The sequence below is a fragment of the Talpa occidentalis genome, unplaced genomic scaffold (assembly GCF_014898055.3).
Source record: "Talpa occidentalis isolate TD23 unplaced genomic scaffold, MPIMG_talOcc4v2.1 talOcc4.14, whole genome shotgun sequence".
Classification (NCBI taxonomy): Eukaryota; Metazoa; Chordata; class Mammalia; order Eulipotyphla; family Talpidae; genus Talpa; species Talpa occidentalis.
In genome coordinates, this window is record NW_023601433.1 from 76655527 (window position 1) to 76678368 (window position 22842).

At 40.6% G+C, this 22842-nt stretch overlaps 1 protein-coding gene and 1 pseudogene across 9 annotated transcripts in view; both read right to left on the bottom strand.

Moving 5' to 3' along the window:
- Positions 1-22842, bottom strand: part of PRR14L (proline rich 14 like) — a 59631-nt gene that overhangs the window by 14562 nt on the left and 22227 nt on the right. For 8 of the 9 annotated variants that reach the window (XM_054695271.1, XM_054695276.1, XM_054695268.1 and 5 more), the window contains 4 exons: positions 16872-21954; positions 11955-12023; positions 10975-11146; positions 10286-10392 (listed from right to left, as the gene is read on the bottom strand). In XM_054695271.1, coding sequence (XP_054551246.1) covers positions 10286-10392; positions 10975-11146; positions 11955-12023; positions 16872-21954 — 5431 coding nt within the window. The remainder of the gene's footprint in view (positions 1-10285; positions 10393-10974; positions 11147-11954; positions 12024-16871; positions 21955-22842) is intronic. The other variant, XM_054695273.1, reaches the window with a different exon arrangement.
- On the bottom strand, positions 1475-5599 carry LOC129145798 (eukaryotic translation initiation factor 1-like; annotated as a pseudogene).

Below are 22842 nucleotides of genomic sequence, written 5' to 3' on the forward strand. Positions count from 1 at the left end.
CAGTGACAGGAATTGGGGAACGGAAGGTACACAGGTTTATTATGTGTATGTATGTGTCTCATATTAGATCCTCATTTTTGGTTAGAGCACAGATTTTGTCTTTAGTCTCCTGCATAAGGCCAATGAAAACTTAAGCTAAATGTAACCCTGGTTTTGTAAATGCCCTCAAAGCAAAAGCTGGATTTAATGCTCACATCTTTCCTCTCTATATTGCTACATTCAGAGTTTTTGTCTCTAAGAATTCTTTATTCTTCTGGCAGTTTACTGACACATATAAAGCCTAATATTTATTGAGTACTGTTATTTTTTTCTAAAAGTAAATAAGGTAATGTGTCTACCACATTACTAAAACCTAAGTTCTATATCTCATTTCTACCTTACTTAAACCTAAAGTAACAAGGTTGATAGTGAAATGAGAGCTGAGATGGAAAATCATGAATTTAAATGTTTTTTTTTTTTTTTAAAGATTTATTTATTTATTTGTTTGTGTGTTTATAGAAGCACTGGGCAGTCAGAAGCGCGGGAGGGTGAGAGAATTCACCAGAGCCAGAGCGGGGAGCAGAGCAGGCAGAAGGACCGAAGTACACTGCTGAGGGGAGCAGCAGGTGGCAGGAGAGGTCTGCATGCCATGCGGGACCCTCCTCCGGTGGCCAGGGAGCAGCCAGAGATTGAACTGGCGCTGCAAAGTCTGCGGGCAGCCTCGCAAGCCAGCGCTCAACTGCTGCACCACCGGGGAGGCCCTTAAATGTTTTAAATGGTACTCTTTCACTTGCTGGTTTGATGACAAATCTCACAGGTTGAGATTGGTTTTGATCATGCCATATGATGAAATTGTATCAGGAATTTAAATTTACCACGCACATTGAATGCATCTTATAGGACAAGTCCCTGCGTATTTATCACGAGGAAGGCAGGTTCAGACCTGTTTGTATGCGGTACTGTCTTGATGCACATGTACCAATGCATAATTAAGCAGAACAGAGCAACAATTTTGATGGCATCTGTTTTCTGACCTAGAAAATGACCAGGGACACTAAATTCTTAAGATGACCAAATAGCTGGAGTAAAACTGGTTTTTATATTCTGACCTAGAGAGAACAAATGTGTAAGGTCAGAGACAAAACATCAGGCGTTTGGGGTGAGTTTAAATTCTGCCTTTGTGAAACTATGCCTCTCATTTGCAAACATATATGGAAGACATGGCTGATGAAATGGTTTATATACAACATAGAAGTCTGAAGACATTTTTATTTTCCTAAAACTTCCACTATATTTGTCTTATTTTTTATTCTACTATTTTATACAAAGGGTAGCATTCTATAGGCAATGTTTGGCTGCAGAATAATATTATCTTAGACTGCTGTTGACACTGGTATACAAATATACCAATTTTTTTTTCCTCCTGGGGTGGGGCTTGGAACCTTTTATTTATTATTTTATCTATTTATTTTAAAAGACAAGATAAACCACAAATTATTTAACCAGCCCTGTGTTTTCTTCAGTCTTTTGTCATTACAATGTAGTAAATAGCTTTATACATGTCATTTCTTATATATGGAAACATATTTGTATAAATGGAATTGAGTCAAAGGATCAGTGCATTTCTAATTGTGATATAGTCCTTCAAATAAGCAATGGCCATTTATAATCCCATTTAAACAACATGGTATTACTGAATTATCAAACTTTTGTCTTTAGGCGTGAGGTAGTTTTAATAGTATTTTAAATTTTTGTTATTATTTGACTTTTTTCAGTTTTATGGTATGAAGGAGTTAACACTAGTCCAAGTTAAAAGCAGACCCCACAATGGTTACATTATACCAGCTGTGAAGTCTTTAAACTTGTGACAAGGGACAGAAGGAAAAATTCTACTCATTTCAAGGAAATCCTCACTTAAGCTTCAGTCGACTGGTTGAAAGCACTTCACTTCAAATCCATGAACCTTCAGCTGGTCATCCACAGCCAGTTCACTCTCTACTAGGAACTGACATATGTTCCTGCACTGTCATCTGTAGTTGGAATTACTTCTTCATATTCAGGATGCTCAATTATAGTACCACTGCAGGTTACTTTCTTCTTAAATGCCTTCACTACTTTCTTTTTATAGTAATCAGTGATCCCTCAGGCAGTAGGTAAGGGTCCTCCTGCTTTTTCTCTGCTGAGTTCTTACATGGATTTAATCCTCAGTGCCAGCAGAAAACAGATGATCACCCTTACTTGCATCAGCAATGAGGCTGAAAGAGTGGACATTATGGATTGTGGACATACCATACAATTCCTTTTCCTCTGTGGAAACAGCCTGTGGAGGGCAGGCAGGTGGCAGTACAAGGGGGGTGGGGGGGTACAGGAGTATGAGTTGAACCACGGGGAAGTAAGGAGGCTCGAGGGGCAGGCTGTGCTTGTGTGTGTGAATTAGTCTCTGGAGATGAGTTTGCGGATTCTTATAAAATCTTACTGCTTATTTTTTTTCCAGCTTTTAAAAAAAATGATTTATTTATGCATACAAGAACTGGGGTACAGGCCAGAGGTGCAGGGGGTAAAAGAATTCACCAGAGACAGAATGGGGAACAGAACAGTCATATTGACTGAAATACACTGCTGAGGGGAGCAATGGGCAAGACAGGAGAGGTCTGCTGCACCATGTGGGTAGCTCCCTGGCAAGTCAGGAATCGAACCTGCGCTGCAGAGGCTGCAGACAGCTTCACAAAGCTGCACTCAACCCCCTGTGCCACCAGTGAGGCCCTTTTTTTCCTGTTTTATTGAGACATAATTGACAAATATATGTACAAGGTATTTTAAGTGTACATCCCGACTTGATATACATACATGTTGCAAGAGAATTCTTCCCATTTAACTCATCACAAGTTTACATTCTAACTGCTGATCATGGGTTTCTTTTCCCCAGGAGAAGTGCTGAATTTTTATTAAACATGTTCTTCAGGCTTTTATTTTATGGTTCTGGATTTTGTTACAGTAAGCCATTCCAGGTAGATGTTTCCAATGGTTTCTTCAAGTATTCTTATAGTTTGATTTGTTTACACTTAAATTTGACTGATTTGGAATTCATTCCAAATGAGGAATGTCCCACAGTACAGATACAACTTTATTATTCCTAAAATGGCTACCCATTTGTCCCAGTTTTACTGACTACTCCATCTTTCCACCATTCATATGAGAGGACACCTTTGTTCCAAGCTAAATTTCTGGACTTTGTATTTTGTTTTCCAATATGTATATTTATACTCTAGCATTATTATTGAGATCTATTTACAATATATTTTAATATCTCCTAGGATTAGTATTCTTATTTCACCTTTTTCCAGGCTCTCTTGCTTTTTGTTTTTCCATATGAATTTTGACATTAAATACATGCCTTCCTATTTAGTCTCCACCTATAAGAACAGTTCTTGGACAGGACAATGTATTAAAACGTTTTTTACTGGAATGTGCCAATTACCAAATTATTTGCCTCTCAGGGCAAAATACCCCCTTTAGTACCTGCTCTGTGATCACAGAATCTTGGACTTCAGATCTTTCCTTTTTACTGTGAGTATGATGACAAGCATTATTGTGAGAGGGCCCTAAAGGAGAGGAACAGTACAGGAGAAAGGGAGCATCTCCTCCTGGTTCTGGGGAGTCTTTTTTTTTTTTTTTCTTGCTGGTTCATCATTGATGCACAGTTGTTGCGGGTGTCTGAAGCAGGAGGGAAAGGGGGGGCACTTGAAGGGGTGCAGCTCCTGCTGTATAGCCAGAGCATGGTGGTAGCCCCTGAGTGCCCTTGTAGTCAGAATGGTTATCACCATGCCACAAACGTTTTTTTTTAATTCAATTTATTTATTTTCTTACATCATTCATTTTTTGTACAATATCTGATTTCTCCCCTCAGGTGTAGTCCCTTTAGTTATCCGACCAGTACAACATCCGTGATCCATCACCACAGTCCCTTGTGCTCTTCCCTCTCCTGTTTTGGCCCCTTCCCTCCTCCTCCCCTGCTGTATGCCTCAGCTCTATGGTCAGTTACCAAGTTTTGTCTTTTTCCCGACCCTTTGTTGGGTTTCCCTATACTCTACCTACAAGTAAAACCATTCGATGTTTCTCTTTATTTTGCTTGGCATAATCTCTTCCAGTGCCATCCATATTGGTGCAGATGGCATTGGTTTATCTTTTTTGATCACTGAGTAGTATTCCTCTGAGTATATATACCATATCTTCTTGATCCATTCATTTGCTTGGGGTATTTAGTTGTTTCCATATCTTAGCTATTGTAAATAGTGCTGCAATAAACATAGGAGCGCAGGTTTCCTTTTGAATTAATGTATGTCCTTTGCAAGCCACAAACTTTCTGACATACATAGTCATAGGGTACTCCATCAATTTCCTGAGAGCTGTTTTCTGTGGCTCTCCTGAAGCAAATACAACATGCTCCAGGCCTTGCATCTGCAGCAGCACTTTAATTTCCCTTGCATGTCTGCCCACCCCAGTTTATCAGTGTCCAAGAAAGTTGTTTTCTGTTATACCAGCTCTGGCCTTGGCAAGCCAGCCATGCAATGGCTGCAAACACACCTCCAACAAAGTCTAAGTTCCAATCTGGGGTGGTAGCACCAAGTGTGTCCTTCTTTGAACATTCTCCTGAATTTTTTGTACATTTTTAAGGTTAATCCCCTGTTATATTTTAACACTTTATTTAAAATTTCCCCCATTCAAAATTCTGTGGGACCCAGACTAATATGTGATAGTAAGATAAAACCCTAAGAACAAAATAAGGTTGCTACTTAATACCCTAGATCAATAGTCTTCACTCTAGTGTACGAAAAGACTTTCCAAAGAATATGTGAAAACACAGTTTTAGGTAAATCAATCTATCAATCTTTAATTTCCTACAAATGATGTAGGAATCATCACTGAGAAATGTCCCTGAATACTCACGAAGATTTGTTTATTCCAACAAATTCTCATTCAACCTGAATTCTAACTTCAGTTTAAGAATCAAATCATGATCTTGCTAAGCTATACCTTTTCAATGAGTAATGAAATCACTGTTAACCTGTTTTGGACTTGTCTTTCCCCATCTTACAGCGTTCCTTTAAGAGGAAAGTGACTTTAGAAATAGGGTATTTGACTGCTATCAGGATATTCTGATTTCACACATGTTGTGCAACAGGGCTGTCAGAGTGATTGTGCCTCATTCATCTGATTATCATACACAATGCCTACCTAAGAGAGCCTACTTATAAGACAGCTTCAAACATTAAAAATAATTTCTGCATGTATTTAATTGTACACAATGTCTTTATCAAGTGATTTTAATTCTCATTAATAGCATGTTATCACTTAGAAAAACTCCATTCTGGTGCCTCCCTGGTGGTGCAGGTGGTTGAGCACAGTGCTGTAAAGCTGTCCTCAGCCTCTGCAGTGCGGGTTCAATCCCTGCCTGCTGGGGAGATACCCACATGGTGTGGCGGACCTCTCCTGTCTTACCCGCTGCTCCCCTCAGCAGTGTATTTTGTCAGTCTGCCTGTTCTGTTCCCTGGTCTGTCTCTGGTGAATCCTCTCACCCTCCTGCACATCTGGCCTGTACCCCGGCTCTTGTATGCATGAATAAATCAATCTTAAAGGAAAAAAAAAAAAAAGAAAAACTCCATTCTGTTATTTTATGAAAAAAAAAAAAAAAAAAAAAAAAAAAAAAAAATGAGGGGCCTCCCTGATGGCACAAGTGGTTAAGCACAGTATTGTGAAGCTATCTGTAGCCACTGCAGCTAGAGTTCGATCCCCAGCCAGTCAGGGAGCTACCAACATGGCAGAGCAGACCTCTCTTGTCTCACCCACTGCTCCCCTCAACAGTGTATTTCAGTGGATCCGCCTGTTCTGTTCCCCATTCTGTCTCTGGTGAATCCTCTCATCCCCCCCACATTTCTGGCCTGTACCCCAATTCTTGTATGCATAAATAAATCTATTTTTTTCACAAATAAATCTTTAAAAAAAATGAACTGTTTATTGGGAATATGAAACACCTGAAGACAAAGTTTATAAAGTTTACAGATAAGAATTTTAAGTAATTTTCTTCAGCTAAGGTATGAATTTTTATCAAATCACATAAGGAATATTTAACTCAATTATTTAACCCTTATTTCATCTTATAAAATGTTGTAACTTCTTCTTGTTTTTTTAAAGATTTATTTATTTATTTATACAAGCAGTGGGTACAGTCAGATGCGCGGGAGGGTGAGAGAATCCACCAGAGCCAGAGCGGGGAACAGAGCAGGCAGACTGACGAGATACACTGCTGAGGGGAGCAGCGGGCGGCAGGCGAGGTCTGCGCACGATATGGGACCCTCGCCCGGCGGCCGGGGATCGAACCAGCACTGCAGAGGCTGCGGGAAGCTTTGCAACCCAGCACTCGGCCACTGCGCCACCAGGGAGGCCCTGTGACTTCTTTGTTAACAAAAATTATAAGGTGTACTCCCATGTTAGTCATACATTTTTCTACTTTCTCCAATTAAATACTGGAGTCATCATGGGATTTTTATAAGTTAATGGATTTATTTCTGACTTTTTACACAATTTCTAATTGTTCCTAAGTTAAATAACAATTTGATTTACATGTGCACATACAATTTACGAAAACAACTTTCTACAGAGCATAATAATAATTTTAATTTTAATTACAGACCACATTGCTTTACTAGAAATTCTGTAATAAATATAGCATTTACTATGTTGTTTTAACAATGTCTTATTAAAATGTATAAAATTATATTTCTTACACATTATCTTAATACTGACTTATGTTGGAAATCTACCTTGTAAGATGTGTTCTGTAATTATTTCTCAATGCTTTGTAATACATTTTCCTAAATGTGCAGATTAACACATTTTCTTGTATTGGAAAAGAGAAGTTAAGAAGAATGAGTTGGCTGATGGATTCAATAATAAAAAATTGCCTTTGTCAATTAAGTTATATGCTAAGGGTTTTTTCTTAAACTTAATGAACTAATCTGCATCTTTAAGCTTTTTTGATGGAGGTACATCTTAAGTACTAAAAGCAATATACTGAAAGATATCACAGGAAAAGGTCTGTAAAAAATACTTTCTTTTTCGGGGGAGGGAGAGGGAGTGGCGGGGAAAGGAAGGACTAGAGTCAAACAAAGGCGGGGTGCAATTGTATGGGGAATATAACCAAAATGAAAATGCATACCTTGTGTAAAGATGAAAAAAGATGTAAGAATTATATAAAATAAAATATTTAAATAATAAAAAAAATTTTCTTTTTAAAGATTGATTTATGCATACAAGACCTGGGGTACAGGCCAAAGGCGCAGGAGGGTGAGAGAATTCACCAAAGACAGAGCAGGGAGCAGAACAGGCAGAAGGACTAATACACTGCTGAAGGGAGCAGCAAGAGAGACAGGAGAGGTCTGCCACACCATATGGGTTTCTCCCTGGCTGGTTGGCAATCAAACCTGTGCTGCGAACAGCTTCACAGCGTGGCGCTCGACTAGCTGCATCACAGGGGAGGCCCCTGTTAAAAATATTATTTTCTCAATCTCTTTTGAGACTTGATTAAATAAAGTGCCTCTAAGTGAAAGAGCAAGATACAAATTATTAGGCATTTTACACTCACTGGTCAGTTTGTTATGGTGTCTTTCCCACACACTGAGACAGTGACCACCTTCAATGCCCCAGTAGCAGAACCTAAGTAAGTCAGTGCTGTTTTAAACTTTGGCTTAAAAAAATAAAAAAAGCTGATAAACCATCAAATATAATTTAATGATAGTTCAGTCTGATTTTCTGACATATTACTCAAAAGAGTTGGAAAGAATTGAGGGTCATTATTAAAATTCTTTCCACTTTCAACTACTTATCTATATAAACAAACTTTTTCAGGTCTTCTATCTACATATGAATGCAAGCTAGAATATATCCAGGACTGAATCCTTTCATTCTAAAAAGCTAAGAAATGTAAAATATTTAAAATTTTTCTCTTGGAAAGCTATATAGTTGCGTGATCAAAAAAAAAGTATAACGTAATGTTAAGATAAAAACCACATGGGGGCCTCCCTGGTGGTGCAAGGGGTTAAGTCGCAGCATCATGAAAGTATCCATAGCCACTGCAGCACAGCGCGAGTTTGATCTCTGGCCAGGCAGGGAGCTACCCACATGGTGTAGCAGACCTCTCCTGTCTCACCTACTGCCCCCCCGAGCAGTGTATTTCAGTCAATCCACCTGTTCTGTTCGCAACTCTTTCTCTGGTGAATCCTCTCACCCACCCCTACCCACAGGCACCTCTGGCCTATACCCCAGCTCTTATATACATAAATAAATAAATCTTGGGGCCTCCCTGGTGACACAAGGGGTTAAGACACAACCTATGAAGCTGTCTGCAGCCACTACAGTACCAGTTTGATACCCCAGCCGGCCAGGGAACAACCCACATGGCGCAGCAGACCTCTCCTGACTCGCCCGCTGCTCCCCTCAGCAGTGTACTTCAGTCAATCTGCCTGTTCTGTTCCCCACTCTGTCTCTAGTGAATCCTCTCACCCCCCCACCCCACACCTGTGGCCTGTACCCCAGCTCTTGTATGCATAAATAAATAAATAAATATTAAACCCCCCCTCAAAAAAAAGAAACTGTTTAAAAAAAAAAAAAAACACATGGGAAAAATGGAATGTCAATCATGATCATAATAGTAATTAACTATTACTGCATTTGTATTGTGTAAAACTATATAACAACTACAGTACACATTTTCCCCCTCAATTGGACCATATAGAAATATAATGTGTCAGGAATTGTTATTCTTGCTTTACAGGTAAGTTCTTAAAACTCAGGAAGGTGAAATAATTTGCTTTGTACAGGACCACTCTTGACTTCCATTTGCCCATGAAGGAGTGACATCTCCCACAAGAAAATACAACTCTGGAGATTTTTTTTTTTTTCTAGAACTGGGGTACAGGCCAGAGGTGTGGGGGTTGAGAGGATTCACCAGAGACAGAGTGTGGAGCAGAACAGGTGGATTGACTGAAATACACTTCTGAGGGGAGCAGCGGGCAAGGCAGGAAAGGTCTTCTGTGCCACGTGGGTAGCTCTGGGGCTAGGAATGGAACTCGTGTTGCAGCGGCTGTGGACAGCTTCAAAGGTTGCATCTTAACCTCTTGCACCACCAGAGACAGATTGCGGAGCAGAACAGGTGGATTGACTGAAATACACTTAGCAGGCGAGGCAGGAAAGGTCTTCTGTGCCATGTGGGTAGCTCTGGGGCTAGGAATGGAACTCGTGTTGTAGCAGCTGCGGACAGCTTCAAAGGTTGCATCTTAACCTCTTGCACTACCAGAGAAGCCCCCTGGAGATTATTTATTTATTTGTTTGTTTTTAGATTTAGTTATACAAGCACTGAGGTATAGGCCAGAGACGCAGGAGGGTGAGAGAATTCACCAGAGACAGAGCAGGGAGCAGAATAGGCAGAAGGACCGAAGTACACTGCTGAGGGGAGCAGTGGGCAAATCAGGAGAGGTTTGCTGCGCCATGTGGGACTCTCCCTGGCCGGCTGGAAATCGAACTGGCACTGCAGCGGCTGCGGACAGCTTCACAGCGCTGCGCTCAACCTGCTGCACCACCAGGGAGGCCCTGGAGATTTTTTTTAAAACTTAAAATTTTCATAGCATGCCTATGCAATATGTATAATTCCAAATACAAGAGCCATAGCAAATACATAATGTTTTTTTCTTTCCACTTCACTTTATAAAGTTAGCAATTGTCTAATAAAAACATAGTATTAGAAACTAAAATTTTAAGGGCTATAATATACACAATAACATGGATCTGTCATTTTCTTAAAGTTAAACTTCTTTCCCTCATAATACTTAGGTCCCTTCTTGTTTAATGGTTATAACATTGTGAGTTTGGGTGTGGGTTTAGTGGGCAAAACCTGTGTGAGACAGAAATGTGTGCCATAATGACACCATGGCCTAACACGGTTTTCACCACTACTGAGCTCTATCCTGCCCTAAGCCTAGGACAACAGTGCTTACATTCCAGAGGATGAATTGAGACTACATATGCAAATGGGTAGTACAAAACCTGGCAAAGTGAGCTCAATCAAGAATAACTGAGAATGCATTAAAATATCATTGTATATAAATCTCTGACCATATTACCAAATAATTCTTTTGTATACATAACTAGAAGTATAGAAGTATATAATGAATGGTTCGGAACATATAACGCATTCAAAAGTTCATAGTTATCCAAAACAATGAACCTGGTTTGTATCAGAGAAGGAACTCACCTTTTTGGTCGAGGAAGGCCCATGGGGGTAAGATTAGGGTCTGGTTTAGGAATGGTTTTCCGGATGCGAATCTGTGAGACTTTCTTTGGCCTCTTCTCTGGCTCAACCTATTTTTTAAGGTTTAAAAAGAAAGATGGTCAAGTTGCAAGACATTTGAAATACATAAAAGTCCCTTTCCTTGACATTCAAGATAATGCTTCCTCAGGTTATAGATAACTCTAGTAGAAGTATATGACAAAGTTTCTACTTCTAGTCCTGCTGATAGTATTTTTAGCAACTACCCACCCCCCCATTTTGTCACAACAGAATTGTGCATTCAGTTCATGTTTGAGATTATAAAAATGAAAGCGTGCAACTGTTGAAGACAACAGAGAACATAAAATTAAGAGAAACCGTCAGTCACTCATCATCTTTGAATACCTGAAGTAGTTTTTTGATCTAATATACACTGGTAAATGGTGTCATCAAGAAAAAAATGGATCTGGAAAACAACAGAGACTAAGAAATCCAGGGTATCCTTCAGTGGTCAAGTTGAAAATCCATCCTGGTTATCTCTAGTACTCAGCCGAAGTTAAAGGTGTTAAGTAGAGGAATTCAGAGGTGTCACTGTACCTACTGTATGATCTGTAGTCAGTGATGGACACCGCCAGTACCACTGTCACCTGGCCCCACCAGCATTTTACATTTACCTCTTTCTGCTTTGGAGGGCTGCTCTGTGTTCGGGGACATGCTGCTGTCACGCCATCGAGCTCATCAAATTCAGGAACCTGGAACTCAGAGGCTGAAAGCAGGAGCTTGCTGACAGCTGAATCTGTTACCAAGCAAGACTTTGGTACCAAGGCAGGAAATGGAGGCTCTAGCCTAGCACCATGGAGACAAATCCAAAGAAGTAAAATGTGAGATGAGTTCACTTTCTACCTTAACATCCAGACAGGCCTCAAGACTTTTTCTTTCAAGAAATAACATTTTCCAGGACCTCCCCTGGAGGCGCAGCAGTTGAGCGCTGGGCTGTGAAGCTGCCAGCAGCCTCTGTAGCACCGGTTCGATCCCTGGCTGCCGGCGAGGGTCCCATATGGCACGCAGACCTCTTCTGCTGTGCCCGCTGCTCCCCTCAGCAGTGTATTTCGTCACTCTGTCTGTTCTGATCCCTGCTCTGGTTCTGGTGGATTCTCTCACCCTCCCACATTTCTGACTGTACCCAGTGCTTGTATTAAAAAAAGAAATAACATTTCCAGTCAACCTGTTTTGTCACTTCTGGACGTAATCTATGCCTGCCACATGTAAAAAATTATTAGAATGTGATCAATCCATTTCATTAGTATGAAGGAAAAAGGAAGACTTTTTGGAAGGAGATAAAACATACTGAACTAAACAAATGAATTATGCTCAGATGAGATCAGTGATGTCCAGGAACTAGAGTTGACTGAATGACCAAGACAAAAATAAGTGGAGACATGAGGCACAATGAGCCAGCTGGGGATTTTAACTTTTCCCTACAATATGGTTTTGATTATACACCCTTAGTTTCCACATGTAATACAGCCCATTTTAATCTCAGATCAGGTTCAGAAGATGCAGAAGTTGGAATCATGCCATGCCTGACCTCCCCCCCACCCCACACACACACACTATGCGAGTCCTAATGTGCCAGGTGCCACTGCAGGCTTACCTCATCTGACTATCAGTGTTGTAAGTAGCTTCCACGCCTGGAAGAGGCACATATGGTAACATGATGTGGCTGAAGTGAAGCAAAAGTAGAAGAGCAATAGGTTAGGGTAGTGGAACAACAGGAAAGGGTATGATGCCACTGTGGATATTAGAACCTGACCCAGGCCTAGAAGACAAGAAATGTCAGTCACTTGGAAAAGAAGAAAACCTCCCAGCTGTGAAATTTGTATTTATGTGTCCATCACTGGAAGGAAGGCAGGAAGACAAGGTTATTTTTCTGACTTAAATGAAAAGATAAAGAAATGAAGACAGTTAAGAGAAAGGAAAGGAGCAAAAATGATTTAGGTCTGATATTGCTAATTATTAAGTTATGAACATGCATATTAAAGATTTCTAAAACAGTAATCTAACAATAAAAGTATCTTTATCCATTTTTCTATAATCTTATGAAAAATTATGAAGAAATCTTATTTAATTTAAAACAACTTCCACATAAAACCCGGCTATTTAGATAAAAACTGTTGACAGGATTGGGGGCCTCCCTGGTGGCCTAGTTTAAGTCTCAGCATTATCACGCTATCACTGCCAAAGCCTGAGTTTGATCCCTGGCCAGGGAGCTAACTCACATATGGCGCAGCAGACCTCTCCTGTCTTGCCTGCTGCTCCCTTAGCAGTGCATTTCAGTAGATCCATCTGTTCTGGTCCCCCCCCCCTCAATACCACCACCCCCCCTGCACCTCTGGCCTATACCCCAGTTCTTGTATGCATAAATAAATAAAATCTTAAAAAATTAATTTAAAAAATTGTTGACAGATTGGTTCCTTTATAATCAAACTTTTATTTTTTAAAATTTTTTAAACTTTTTTTTTTTTTAAAGATTTATTTATTTATACAAGCACTGGGTACAGTCAGAAGCGCGGGAGGGTGAGAGAATTCACCGAGCCAGAGCGGGGAGCAGAGCAGGCAGAGGACCGAAGTACACTGCTGAGGGGAGCAGCGGGCGGCAGGAGAGATCTGCACGCCATGTGGGACCCTCGCCCGGTGGCCGGGGAGCAGCCGGGGATTGAACCGGCGCTGCAGAGGCTGCGGGCAGCTTCGCAACCCAGCGCTCAACCACTGCGCCACCGGGGAGGCCCCAAACTTTTATTTTTATAGGTGAAACAATAGTATTAATCATTTACAGATACATTAATATGTGATGTTTGAGGGCTTTTTGTGCCTCTGAAAGTAAAACCTGTATCCATTTCTACTGAATTTAGAATACAGTTCAGTTTTAATTAATGGGAATTTTATATGGTGACCACACACACTAAATTCATCTCTCAGAGATAAATTTGTTTAATGGTTAGGGGAACACAGAGAATTTAGATTTTTAGAGTATTCAGCACCAACTCAAGATTCTCTAAGAAATACCAATAAAAGGACAGAAAGGCAGGGTAGAATACTGGAAAAAGAGCTGGCTATTTTAGAAAAATGAGACCTGAGTTCTAGGCCTAGGTCAGTTGAAACAATAATCAGCTAAGTGAGCTAGGTTAAAAAACGTTTCAGGTTTATAATCTACAAAATTGGCAAAAAGGATGTTTGTTCAACCCATATTATAATCATGCATCACTTAATGACTTTGGGGTCAAGAATGGAGGACACGGGGCCTCCCTGGTGGCGCAGGGGGTTGGCGTCGTGCTGTGAAGCTGTCTGTAGCCTCTGCAGTGCGGGTTTGATCCCAGCCAGCAGGGGAGATACCCACATGGCATAGGAGACCTCTCCTGTCTCGCCCGCTGCTCCCCTCAGCAGTGTTTTCCGTCTGCCTGTTTTGCTTCCCCCTGTCTCTGGTGAATCCTCTCACCCTCCTGTACCTCTGGTCTGTGCCCCAGTTCTTGTATGCATAAAAATAAATGAATCTTTAAAAAAAAAAAAAAAGAACAGATGGCATGTACCACCATGTTCCCAAAGGGCTATGCTACACAGCCTTGGTGTGCAGCAGCCTGTGCTATCAAGGTTTGTGTAATTACAACTCTACGATGTTCAAGTGCCAACAAAATCACCTAGTGATACATTTCTCAGAACATATCCTCCTGAACTGACACATGACTGCATAGAGTGCTGAAGTTCAAGAGAATAGTTTGAAGTCAGAAATTAATTAAACCTGCTAGTCCTATTTTCTAGTGTTACCCAATTTATCAGGTCTAACATTTCAAAGTATGTTTAGAAAACCAGCAAACTACCAAAATCTAAGCCAAGGATGTACGAAACAAGGAACCGCTATAGACAATGAGAAGATTATATTCCTATAAATACCACCCTTGCCTTCTAATTGGAAAAAAAATTAATCATATAAAACATAAATACAAAAATGAAATGTATTAATTTACATAAAATATACTTTAATATAACTATAATAAAAAATAAATATTAAAATAATGGGCCTTTCTGGTGCCCAAGGGGTTAATTCTCAGCGCCATCACTGAGATGGCCTGAGTTTGATCCCTGGCCTGGGAGCTGACCCACACTGGCACAGCAGTCCTCTCCTATCTCACCCACTGCTCCTCTTAGCAGCGAATTTCAGTCAATTCACCTGCTCTGCTCTCCACTCCTCTTACCATCTGCATCTCTGGCCTACACCTCAGTTCTTCTATGCAAAAATAAATACAATTAACTTTAAAAAACTACAAAACCTCATTTTTTATTTTATAAACATAAAATATAATATAAACTAACATAACAAAATAAATTATATATTACCACAAAATATAAACATGAAATACATAAATATTTTAATTACATTTAAAAAAACAACTAGTCATAGGAAGCAAGGGAGAGAGAAAATATTACACACCAGGAAACAAAAAGTAGGTGGAAGAGTTCTAGAAGAATAAAAAGGGCCATAGGGTCACACACTGCACTTTCAGAGGCTGAAACAACTAATGGCACGCTACACTAACCTCAGGAATGAGCATAGTTTAAAGAAGGTAACACAATGTTAAGCTTTGGGTAACAGAAGACCAGAGAGCAATTATAAGACTACAGAAGCACACCAAGAAACCAGATGATAAAGTACCTAGCATTTAAAATGATCTGATTCACCTAATATATTTTTATGGCTGCATTTTAAGAAGTGAATCTTTTTCTATTAACTATCAGACAAGTACTTACGAGAGTAATTCATCTTTCAATTTCAATCAGTTATGTTCTGGTACTATGGTGTTTTTCTCAAACTCTTTAGTTTTCCGTTAAGATGCTGGGGGAACTTCATAAAATACACTAACCACTTTTTTTTTTTAATTTGTTTTATTTATTTATACAAGCACTGGGTACAGTCAGAAGCGCAGGAGGGTGAGAGAATTCACCAGAGCCAGAGTGGGGAACAGAACAGACAGATGGACAAAATACACTGCTGAGGGGAGCAGCGGGCATGGCAGGAGAGGTCTGCGCGCCATGTGGTACCCTCGCTGGTGGCCAGGGATCGAACCGGCGCTACAGAGGCTGCGGGCAGCTTCACAGCCCAGTGCTCAACGCTGCGCCACTGGGGAGGCCCCACTAACCACTTTTTAATGACACAGAATGATTCTACAAAAGAGTGCCCAATAGTATAAAAAGTACAAGCCCTCTCCAGGCTAAATTGGAATTTTTTTTTTTTGTTATTTTTTTTTTATTTTTTTATAGAGGCATGTTTTATTTATTTATTTGTTTGTTTGTTCTGTTTACACATGCACTGGGTACAGTCAGAGGCGCACCATGTGGGACCCTCCTCCGGTGGCCGGGGAGCAGCCGGGGATTGAACCGGCGCCGCAGAGGCCGCGGGCAGCTTCGCAACCCAGCGCTCAACCGCTGCGCCACCGGGGAGGCCCTAAATTGGAATTTTAAGGCTTTTTTGCTGGTGTTGAAATTTTAAACTTTTTGAAATGACAAGGACAGATTTTTACAATTTTAAAGTCACTACTTATCCAAAGGATTACAAATGCGAGTTTATGTATTATGTTTAAAGCAGATTCTTAGGGATGTTAATTCTCAAATTATTTTTCTTATTGTGTTACAAAGTAAAATGATATTTGTGAAATTATTTTCAACTCTTCTTAGTAGTTCAACGATAGAAACTCCCAGTTCGCTTTAAAATTCTATAAATTCTGGGCCTCCATGGTGGCACAGGTGGTTGAGCGCAGCACTGTGAAGCTGTCCACAGCCTCTACAGTGCCGGTTTGATGCCCGCCGGCCTTGGAGCAACCCACATGGCGAGCAGATCTCTCCTGTATCGCCCACTGCCCCCATCAGCAGTGTGCTTCGGGTTGGTATGCCTGCACTGTTCCCTTCTCTGTCTCTGGTAAATCCTCTCACTCTCCCACGCATCTGGCCTGTACCCTGGTTCTTGTATAAATAAATCTTAAAAAAAAAAAAAAAATTCTATAAATTCTACAACTACAGCACATAAGTACAAATTTTTAAAATCTCTCAGCTCTAGAGAGAAATGTAGTGGGGCATATAAACAAATTATAGTTGGTGATACCTTCATGATTTATTTATACAAAGTGTACTTCTGTATCTTTCACACACTAACCATTAAGTATGTAAGTATGATACTTTGTAAACAAGATACAGCTACAAGCCATTATTTGTCTCTAATTATAGTCTTATAATGGTGCTTGTTTTTTGCAAATGGGGGCTGAGGTAGAGAAGAAAAGATTCAAAAGATTTGATGATTTGCAGAGTGAAAGTGAAAAAGAATGGTACAAAACAGTAAATTTTTCAGAGAACTGGATCTATACATAAAAATTGCTGTTGCATTTTCTAGCAGAGATGTGGCAAAGTAGACAGAAAATGCAGAAACAGACTGAATAGCCTAGCATTTTCAGTAGTGCTCCTTTTCTCTCCCCAGTGGCAAGAAGCAACATGGAACATTCGCAAAGAATCAAGGGCTGGATTTTACCTGCTTGTGGTGCCCAGAGTTGGCTTCTGCTTGCTGTGAGCGGAATGAAGCGCAGAGATTTCGATGGGGTAGGCAGAAGGCCCATGCTGGCTCCAAATGGACAGTACTCGGCCCACCGAATAGGGCAGAGAGCAGAAGACCTTGTCTGCAATAGAGGCTGGAGACCTTAACCCTTTCAAGCCCTGTGTAAACTGGGTCATGAAGAGCCTCTGCATGGTAGGCTTGTGGCTAGAGAAGCTCCGTTTTTTTGTCCAGATTCTGTAGCATCCAGGAGAACAAAGTGCTAGAAGTGTGTGAAGGCCAAGGACAGAACAGCCTGCTCTGGTCTGGACTATGGTGGTGCCTCCATAGTCTTGAAGAGGCAGTGGAGGTTCTGGTGGAGCCTCGGCACATGCCTGACTATGAAGGCCAGTGTCTTCCCTGAATGTGGCTGTCCCAGGGCAAACGTGGGACAAGAAGAAAGAGAAAGCCCACTTGGGAGGCTGAGATGGGCACAGGGGGGCCTCTCTTAAGGCGAGCCTTGCTGGAGCACAGTGCTCAGGAAAAGTCCTTGTGGACTCAGGCATGCACTCAGAGCCTGATTTCACATGAAAGGATACTGGGAAGATTTCAGAACCAAACAGGAATGATGGCATCTTGTTGCTCAAATCTATGAAGCTCATTTTGATGGTGTCGAGTGAATAAAGTGTCCAGGGCTTACTATTAGGATGCTTATCCCATCCACTAGCTGCCAAATATGGGTTCAGCTGCATCGTATTGTAAGAAAATCCATCTAGGAGCCTTTTATATCTGAGCCGCTTGTAGCTTTTAGCCACTGGAAGAAGTTCAGAGGAACACCGCCGGTATCTAAGTTTCTGGGTCTTTGTGCCTGGGGCCAGTTTGGAGGCAAGAATGGAGAGCTTGTTTAGTAAGGCTGATTCTTTGGTAAGCTTCCTGACATTCAGGCTCCTCAAGGGATGGCATGGAGCAGACTTCTGCTTTGGTATGTGGCTAATTAAGCTCCTGCTAGGTACTGTTTCGGGTTCCAGTCGTGTAGGTGCAGACACAGAATGTGAACTGAGAAATCTGTGTGCTTTTGTGGGGATGGTTTCAGAGGAACTCTTTAAAAAGGCAGAACTTCTTATTTTACTTATTTTTCTCCCCACTCTGACTTGCTCCTGACAGGAAACTTTCTTACAGGTTCGATGGGGCTGCTTCTTTAAGGGAAGCACTCCTTTCCGATGTGAAGTGTTCCCAAAGGCACCGTGTATCGTATCACATGCAGCAGAGCTAGGGTCTTGTGCTTTCTGGGAGGCACCATGAAGGCAAGGACCTGGGCACAACTTACTGTCCTTTTTAAATGGATGACCTACGGTTTCCTCCTTTGGGTCTTTCAATTTCTGAAACTGTGCAGTGATGTTGTTCTCGGCCAGCTTTACGAAGGTGACTTCTTTCATCATGGTGGATTCATCTGAGCAATCCTTATTTTGTACCTCATCTGGCAACCCATTAGATGATGTGCATTGTTTCAATATCACATGTGCTCCCTTTTGCTGTATAAATTCCTCTTCCTTCAGCAACTCACAGTCCAAAACCCTCTGGCTTTGTTGTTGTTTGGTATCATCAAGCACCTTCTGAGACTTAAAGTGGGTCTGAGACATCTCATTTGCACCATCACCATGATCATTTTCTCTGGTAATCATGTCCTCAGATTCCTCCCCAACGGTTAAGTGACCCAGTGGTCCCCCCTGACATTTTTCAGTTTCTTCTTTCACTTTAGTCTCTGTTTCCACGGTTAAAGGCAAATTTTTCATACTGACCTTTATTCTATTTCCGTCACTGGGATTAACAACATTCCTTGGTGTTCCTTCCTTCATCTCAGGGAGGACTATGCAGTCCTTTACATTTTCAAAAAGGCCTTCACCATCTTTTGGTTTTAAAAGATTCTGTAGGTCAGTTTCTGAATTTTCTTGAGAAGAGAGATACAAAGGTATTTTTCTACTGAATGCCAAGCTGCCTAGGGGAACAGAGTTCTCATCTTGGCATCTAGAAGGTATCAACTCTTTTGAGGAAATTTCAAAGGTATTTTCCTTGTCAAATTCAGAATTTATTTCTGGTTTTGATTCTTCAATCACTCCTTGTGTTTCTTTCAGAGATGGTTCTTCAACTTGCTGATCATGATGAATATCACTTAAAGAAACATCTATTCTATCCAGTGTTCTTATATTTGGTTCATGATCCACAACAGACTTTATCTCATGAGCGCAAGATCCTGGACACACTTCCATTTCACAGTCTTTTAATGACTTGCATACTTTTTCTTCACACGATTTTTTTATTCCAAGAGATTCCAGTGTAGAGGAAGTAGCATCTGGGAAATCTGAATCCTGATCAACCACTGCTATACATGCTGCATTCAGTCCTCCTAGGTGAGACAGGGCACTCCTTGAGGTTTCACGTGATGGCAGTTGATCTTGCCTTGGACCACCATCAAGTGCACTACAGGCCACTACATCCAGCATAGTATCTGCAGGCTTACTGCTACGGTCTGTGCAAACAATGCCTACCAGACCATCTGTGGACTCCTCACTTTGAAAGGTGCCTCTCTTTGAACTACCACAGGATAATGAGTTGTGATTCCCTGAACAGACTAGCAGAGTCTCTTGGTTGTGGCTTAGATTTCTGTTAGGTTCTGTGACGATCCCTCTCTGGTCACTACCTAGTATTTTTTTAGCAGGTTTGCCTTCATTTCTGCATTTATCTGGTCTGTTTTGGTTACTCTGGTAGTCAAGGACTTTGTTAGTCTTCTCATCAAGAGTTTCAACTGCTTGGTTCGTGTATTTAAAACTGGAGAACATAATAGTAGGAGACTGGTCCAACAATTTCTTAGGACTTGGAATGTTTGCAGATTGGTTTAGTTCTTGTACGGCAGTGTCAGAGGTGCTACACTTACAAAACACAGTTTCTCTGGGTATATTCTGTCCCTTCCGTTCTAGCCCTTCCTCACTGGGTTGGTGGTTACTAGTGGTGTGAATCATCTTGTTTGAAGCTTCACTATTTAACATGCATGCTGATGTCTCATCTCTGATCTTATCTTCTAGAAGAGTGACTTTAGTTTCATTTCCATCAGGTTCACTTTCCTCTGCTGTATTACTTATTTTATGGCTGCTACTTTCCACGGAGTGGTGACCACTACAGTGAAATGCATTTTTACACTTGGTTAGCATAGAGTTTTCAGCTTCTGTGATGATGTTGCTGGACTCAATAGCTGTGCAAGCAGAACACATGCTCTCTTCTGGTGTATTTCTTCTTATACAATGACAGCTAGAGAGATTGTGAGATTGAACACTTTGACATTCCATGACAGAGATCGTTTGAGGAAAGTCAGCTGCTTCTTTCTTATTTGAAAGCAGACTGGAATGTAGATCATCTGCTGCTACATCAGTCATTTTGTTTGTTCTTTTGAGATTTTCTGGTTTGATATTTAAGGTGGGATTGTTTGAAGAAGTACCACATGTACTGTTACCTGGTAGAGAATTGTCTTTCATTTTTGTCTTCATAGGAATGGTTTGGGTATCAGCAATGACATCTGCTCCATCCTTTAATGGAGGATGATGGTTCTGTTGGGAATCCTCGCTTGTTGCTAAAGGCATCTCTTTGTCAGCTGGCAACTTTACCTGGTCTTCAGTATTAAGGGACACTTGATTTAAAACACATTTATTTTTTATTTTGTTTAAAACCAGTTCATTGGTACAGGGAAGTTCATTCATCTCAGAGGCAATGCTCTGGCTCTGCTCATCTAAATGTGGAATATCATCCTGTGAAGTCTGTACCTTTTGTTTTGAATCAGGTCTGTAATCAAATTCTAGGGATGGTGGGAACTGAGCAAGATCTTTCTTGGGTTTTGATACCTTATTTATAGGACTTATCTGGTCCCCTGGCATTATCATAGGGGATTTTCTTTCGGTCAGAAATGTATTATATGGTGCTTCATTTAATTGGATGTTGCCTTCCAGATTTTTCTGGGTGCTGACAAAAGAGTTAGAGTCTTTACTGTATATCTTATCAGCTACTATATTTGGCTCCATAGTGGTTGTCTGTCCTGGCTCTTCAATCTGCATCACAGAGGAAAAACTGCTCCTTTCAGGGCGTCTGCCTGAATGGCTCATGTTAGTAAGGGTTTCTCTATGGTCCTCATGGTTTGCAAAGTTACTTTGAACATCTAACGCTATTTTTGAATCTTTTTTTTCAGACATTATTTCCGTGGCTTTGGTAAGAGAATTGGGGGTTAAAAAACTAGACTTGTCTGTAATTTTGGGGATGTTAACAGTCTCCTTTTCACCAGAACAAGGGCCATTAGCATCCACTTCTGGTAGCTTGGCATTAACAAGAAACAGTTCCCCTCTTTCACTCTTGGGGTTAAAAATCTGTCCTGTATTTTCTTCTTGAAAAGTCAATTTCTTGCTTTGATCATCCCCTTCAAAACAGGAATTGTCTGTCTTTTCAGCAGAGTCCTTCAGCAAAGCATCATCTTCAAAACTACATTTTTCTGAAGATACTGTTCTGGATTTGGGACCAGACAAATTTGAAGTAAAATACGAAGCTTCAGAATTTTCTTCAGTGGGATCTGTAATAACTATACTTCTTGTGCCTTTGGGGCTGCCACATGCAGAACTGTATTTTTCAAAATGATGGCCAAAAATCTGTTGGTGATTGTCATCTGCTTCATAGACAGGGTTTAATTTACACAATTCTTCTTTCTCATTGTCCACTTTGGAAATGGAACTGCTCCCTGGTAATGACAACCAAGAAGGACAAGTTTTTAATTCTTCACATTCTTTCTCTGTAGGAGTTGCGTCTGTTAATCCAGGGTCCACAAAGGTTAAAGGCTCTAGGGATACTAATGTACTGGTTTCTGAAACCTTACCACTGGTCATGAGTTTGTCTACTTCTGGGTAGTTGCTGCATCCAGCTGAGAGACCTTTACTCACATTGCCATTCTCATGTCCTTCATTATTATCCGTGTTAGTCCCATTGACCTTCATACCTTGCACTTCTTCAGTAGATTTTAGCAGAGTTTCAGTTGTAATCTGTACATTTCCTTCTGCACAAGAGAAATAAATCCAAATCATTGTGCAATCATAAAAAAGTCATTTGCACTACTTTCAAAAATTTAATCATGCAACAAGAAAGACTTAAATAAAAAAGAGAATCGCAAAGTCCGTGTATACCACCACTACGGACCTTGTTATTCTCTGCAAAAGAAAAATAAGGGGGGCCTCCCTAGTGGCACAAGGGGTTAAGTCTCAGCACTATCAAGCCATTGCCAGCCACTGCAACATGAGTTTGGTCCCCAGCGAGGGAGCTAACCCACATGGTGCAGCAGACCTCTCCTGTCTCACCCGCTGCTCCTCTCAGCAGTGTATTTTGGTCAATCCACCTGTTCTGCTCCCCAATCTGTCTCTGGTGAATCCGCTCACCCCCTGAACCTCTGTCCTACACCCCAGTTCTTGTATGTATAAATAAAAACAAATCTTTTACATACATATATGTTTATGTATGTGTGTATGTGTATATATGTATGTGTACGTGTGCACGCATATATATATAAAAAACCAAGGGCCAATACTGTACCAGGTAGAAACAAGTAATTTTGAATGAATACCTTTTCCTAAATGTTACTTACTTAAATATACTTATTTAACTGGACTGTTGAAGACAACATGGAAACATGGCTCAGTCTTAAGAAGCCTCTATTCTAAAACATTAATAGATTCACAATGTAACAGTTTATACTACTAGATAACCATGACAATAAATACAAAATAAGTCATAAGTAAAGATACCTTTGAAAAAGAACAATTACACATAAAAAGTTAATTTGTAAACTGAATTATTAGCCATGAACTCAATTATTGCGATAATTGCTTCTCTACAAGCTTGTTCATGAGTTGGTAACTTACTAAAGTTAAGTGATAGGTACCTGAGTACA